The sequence below is a fragment of the Bison bison genome, unplaced genomic scaffold, assembly GCF_000754665.1.
Source record: "Bison bison bison isolate TAMUID 2011002044 unplaced genomic scaffold, Bison_UMD1.0 scf7180017864482, whole genome shotgun sequence".
Lineage (NCBI taxonomy): Eukaryota > Metazoa > Chordata > Mammalia > Artiodactyla > Bovidae > Bison > Bison bison.
Window position 1 is genome coordinate 2,754,806 of NW_011495042.1, and position 2,414 is coordinate 2,757,219.

At 54.6% G+C, this 2,414-nt stretch overlaps 1 protein-coding gene across 2 annotated transcripts in view; it reads right to left on the bottom strand.

The window, feature by feature from the left end:
* Window positions 1-1,010: 1,010 nt before the first annotated feature.
* Window positions 1,011-2,414, bottom strand: part of GHRL (ghrelin/obestatin prepropeptide) — a 4,671-nt gene continuing 3,267 nt past the window's right edge. Inside the window, exons 4-6 of one of the 2 annotated variants that reach the window (XM_010862427.1) lie at window positions 1,652-1,760; window positions 1,339-1,410; window positions 1,011-1,167 (exon numbers count right to left, since the gene is read on the bottom strand). In XM_010862427.1, the coding sequence (XP_010860729.1) occupies window positions 1,148-1,167; window positions 1,339-1,410; window positions 1,652-1,760 (201 nt within the window). In that variant the 3' untranslated portion in view covers window positions 1,011-1,147. The remainder of the gene's footprint in view (window positions 1,168-1,338; window positions 1,411-1,651; window positions 1,761-2,414) is intronic. The other variant, XM_010862428.1, reaches the window with a different exon arrangement.

Consider the following 2,414-nt stretch of genomic DNA (forward strand, 5'->3'; position numbering starts at 1 on the left):
ACAGTCCATAGGGTTGCAGTGAGTCAGACAAGACTGAAGTGACTTAGCATGCACGCATGCTTGATTGCCAGGTGGGCAGAGCTTCACTGGAGAAGGTACTTGGCTCCTAGAGGGAGTTCTCTGTGACCAAGGTTTCTCCCAAGTGTGGCTGTGGCCCTGGCTCCACAGAGGGGTGTCCTGCATGTTGGTGATGGGTGTGCATGTCAGGTGGGTGGCTGGGTGGTGCTCCTCCCCCGTGATTGCCCACCCATCGCCACCGGCTCTTGAGTCAGCTCACATGTTTGCACCAAAGTGCAAGTGAGTGCTAAGTGACATCCCTTCCATGAAGACTGGGTCTTCGCTGGAATTAAGTTGTGTGCTTAACGATCAAGGCTCATTCAGCCCTGAGCTGGGGTCACAAGTGTGTTTGGACATCAACCTCGTGTCCCAGATCAACAAAGGGACCAAGGCAGTGGTCAGTCTCAGCCATAGGAGGTGGCATCCGCTGCGCATTGGGTGAGGAGGAGGGAGGGGTTAGGTCAGCCGGGTCTAGCAATGGCCGTCACCATTGTTAGTGCCCCACTTAGGTCCACCCTCAAAGTCAGGCTTTCCCTTTCCCAGCATCCTGTCTGCGTGAATGTTAGTTCAGGGACACTGGCTCCGATGGCGTCACCAGAAGTTTCCCTGTGCACACAACCCTTGCTGGTTGTTAAGAAGCCCCCGTTGCAGCTTTGCCCCTGAGAAGCTCTGCTATTTAAAGGAAATTTGTCTTTTTCTTTTTCTCCATCTTGCCCCTCCTTTCCCCTTCCTGTTCCGCTGTCTCCTCCACTTCCGCTCCTACAATCCCCCAGCAGCCGTATCTGCTTGTAGGAGTGGATCTGGTTTGGTTTTCTTAGCATTCACACCTCCTTGCTTTATGCTTTTCCTCAGCCTTCTCCTCTCTATTGACCACAGACCAGGAATTGCGGGGGCGCGTTGGTTTTCATTGAAATGTGAAATTTCTGTCTTTGGTGAAATAAATATTTTGAACCTTTGCATCCATCTGAGCATTTATTCACTGCCTAGGCTAGTACCCCTCAGAGCCCCACGTGGTCTCGGAAGTGTCCCGGAAGCCAGGTGAGAGCTTCTGAGGGTGGGAGAACAGACAGGTGGTTGGTCCCAGGGCCACTCACTCGTCAGCCAGGGTTTCTGAAATGCAAGAGGTCAAGTCAAAGAGCTGTGTCCGGGACTTCCCTGGCGGTCCACTGGTTAAGACTCCATGCTTCCACTACAGGGGCACGGGTTTGATCCCTGGTTGGGGAACTTAAGATCCCCATGCCTTACAGTGTAGCCAAAAAAAGAAAAACCACCAAAAAAAACCTCTACTTTGTCCGCTCTCCTCCCGTTGCCCTCCGGTTTGCCTTCCCTTCCACAGGGGGTGGAGGAGATGTGCTGTAATAGCAAGAGGAGCGGCCCAGAGTTGGACTGTGCCACTTCGGCCTGTCCCCTAAAAGCTGGGGCCCTGGACCCAATCCCCCACGGGTACTGAGTGACAACTCTTTGGGAAAGAGGAATTAGAAGCTCTTTTGAGAGGCAGGGTGGGGAATGAAACCTCTGTTTTGTTACTCATGGGCAGGCTCACACTGGGACTCAGGCGAAGCTTGGAATTGAGCTGAGCTGGGCAAGGACTTACCTTCAGCTTCTTCCCAAAGGATGTCCTGAAGAAACTTCCCCAACGTCTGGCCATGCTGGAGGGACTGAGCCCCTGATAGCTTGATCCCAATGTTAAAGGGGGCGTTGAACTAGGAGGAGGACCACCCAGGAATTGTCAGAGGTCACCTGCACCCTCCCACCCCTGCCCCCTGCACCCCCACCCCAGAAGAGGCCCTGTGCTCTCAGGAGGGGAAGAAGGAAAGGCCTGGGGTCTGACAGGCCCCCCGAGGGGTGGCTTAGCCAGTTTGCCGTCCGTCCCGGGCCTGATCTTACCACTCCACGATCCTTAGGAGGCTCACCTTGTACCCTCTTTACCTGGCTCTGAAGAGGTTACTGATAAAAGCTGTGGGGTCCCCTAGATCGGAAGACGTCAGACAGAATGGCCAGTGATGGAGATACAGCTGGGAGCATGATGTGGGGTCAGGGCTCTCCCCGGTGGACACAGCTCCAGCCCGGGGGACGGTCTCTGCACCGCCTCCCTCCCTTCCCAGGAGCTCTTCCTCTCGACTGCACCGGCCCTTCCTTGTTCTGTGTTGGACCAGATAGGATGTTGACCTCTTCCTCGATCGATGCTCTGAGCCAAGGCTGTACTTTCTGTGCCTCTGTCTCTTCCCTTCTACAGGGAGATCACCCCACGTCTCCTAGTTTCTCGGCAGCCTATGAGACGACTTGTTGAAGCTCAAAGATTTGGGCGACCAGGAAGGAACTCTGTTTGCAGCCACATGGTTGTTTCTCTCCAGAGG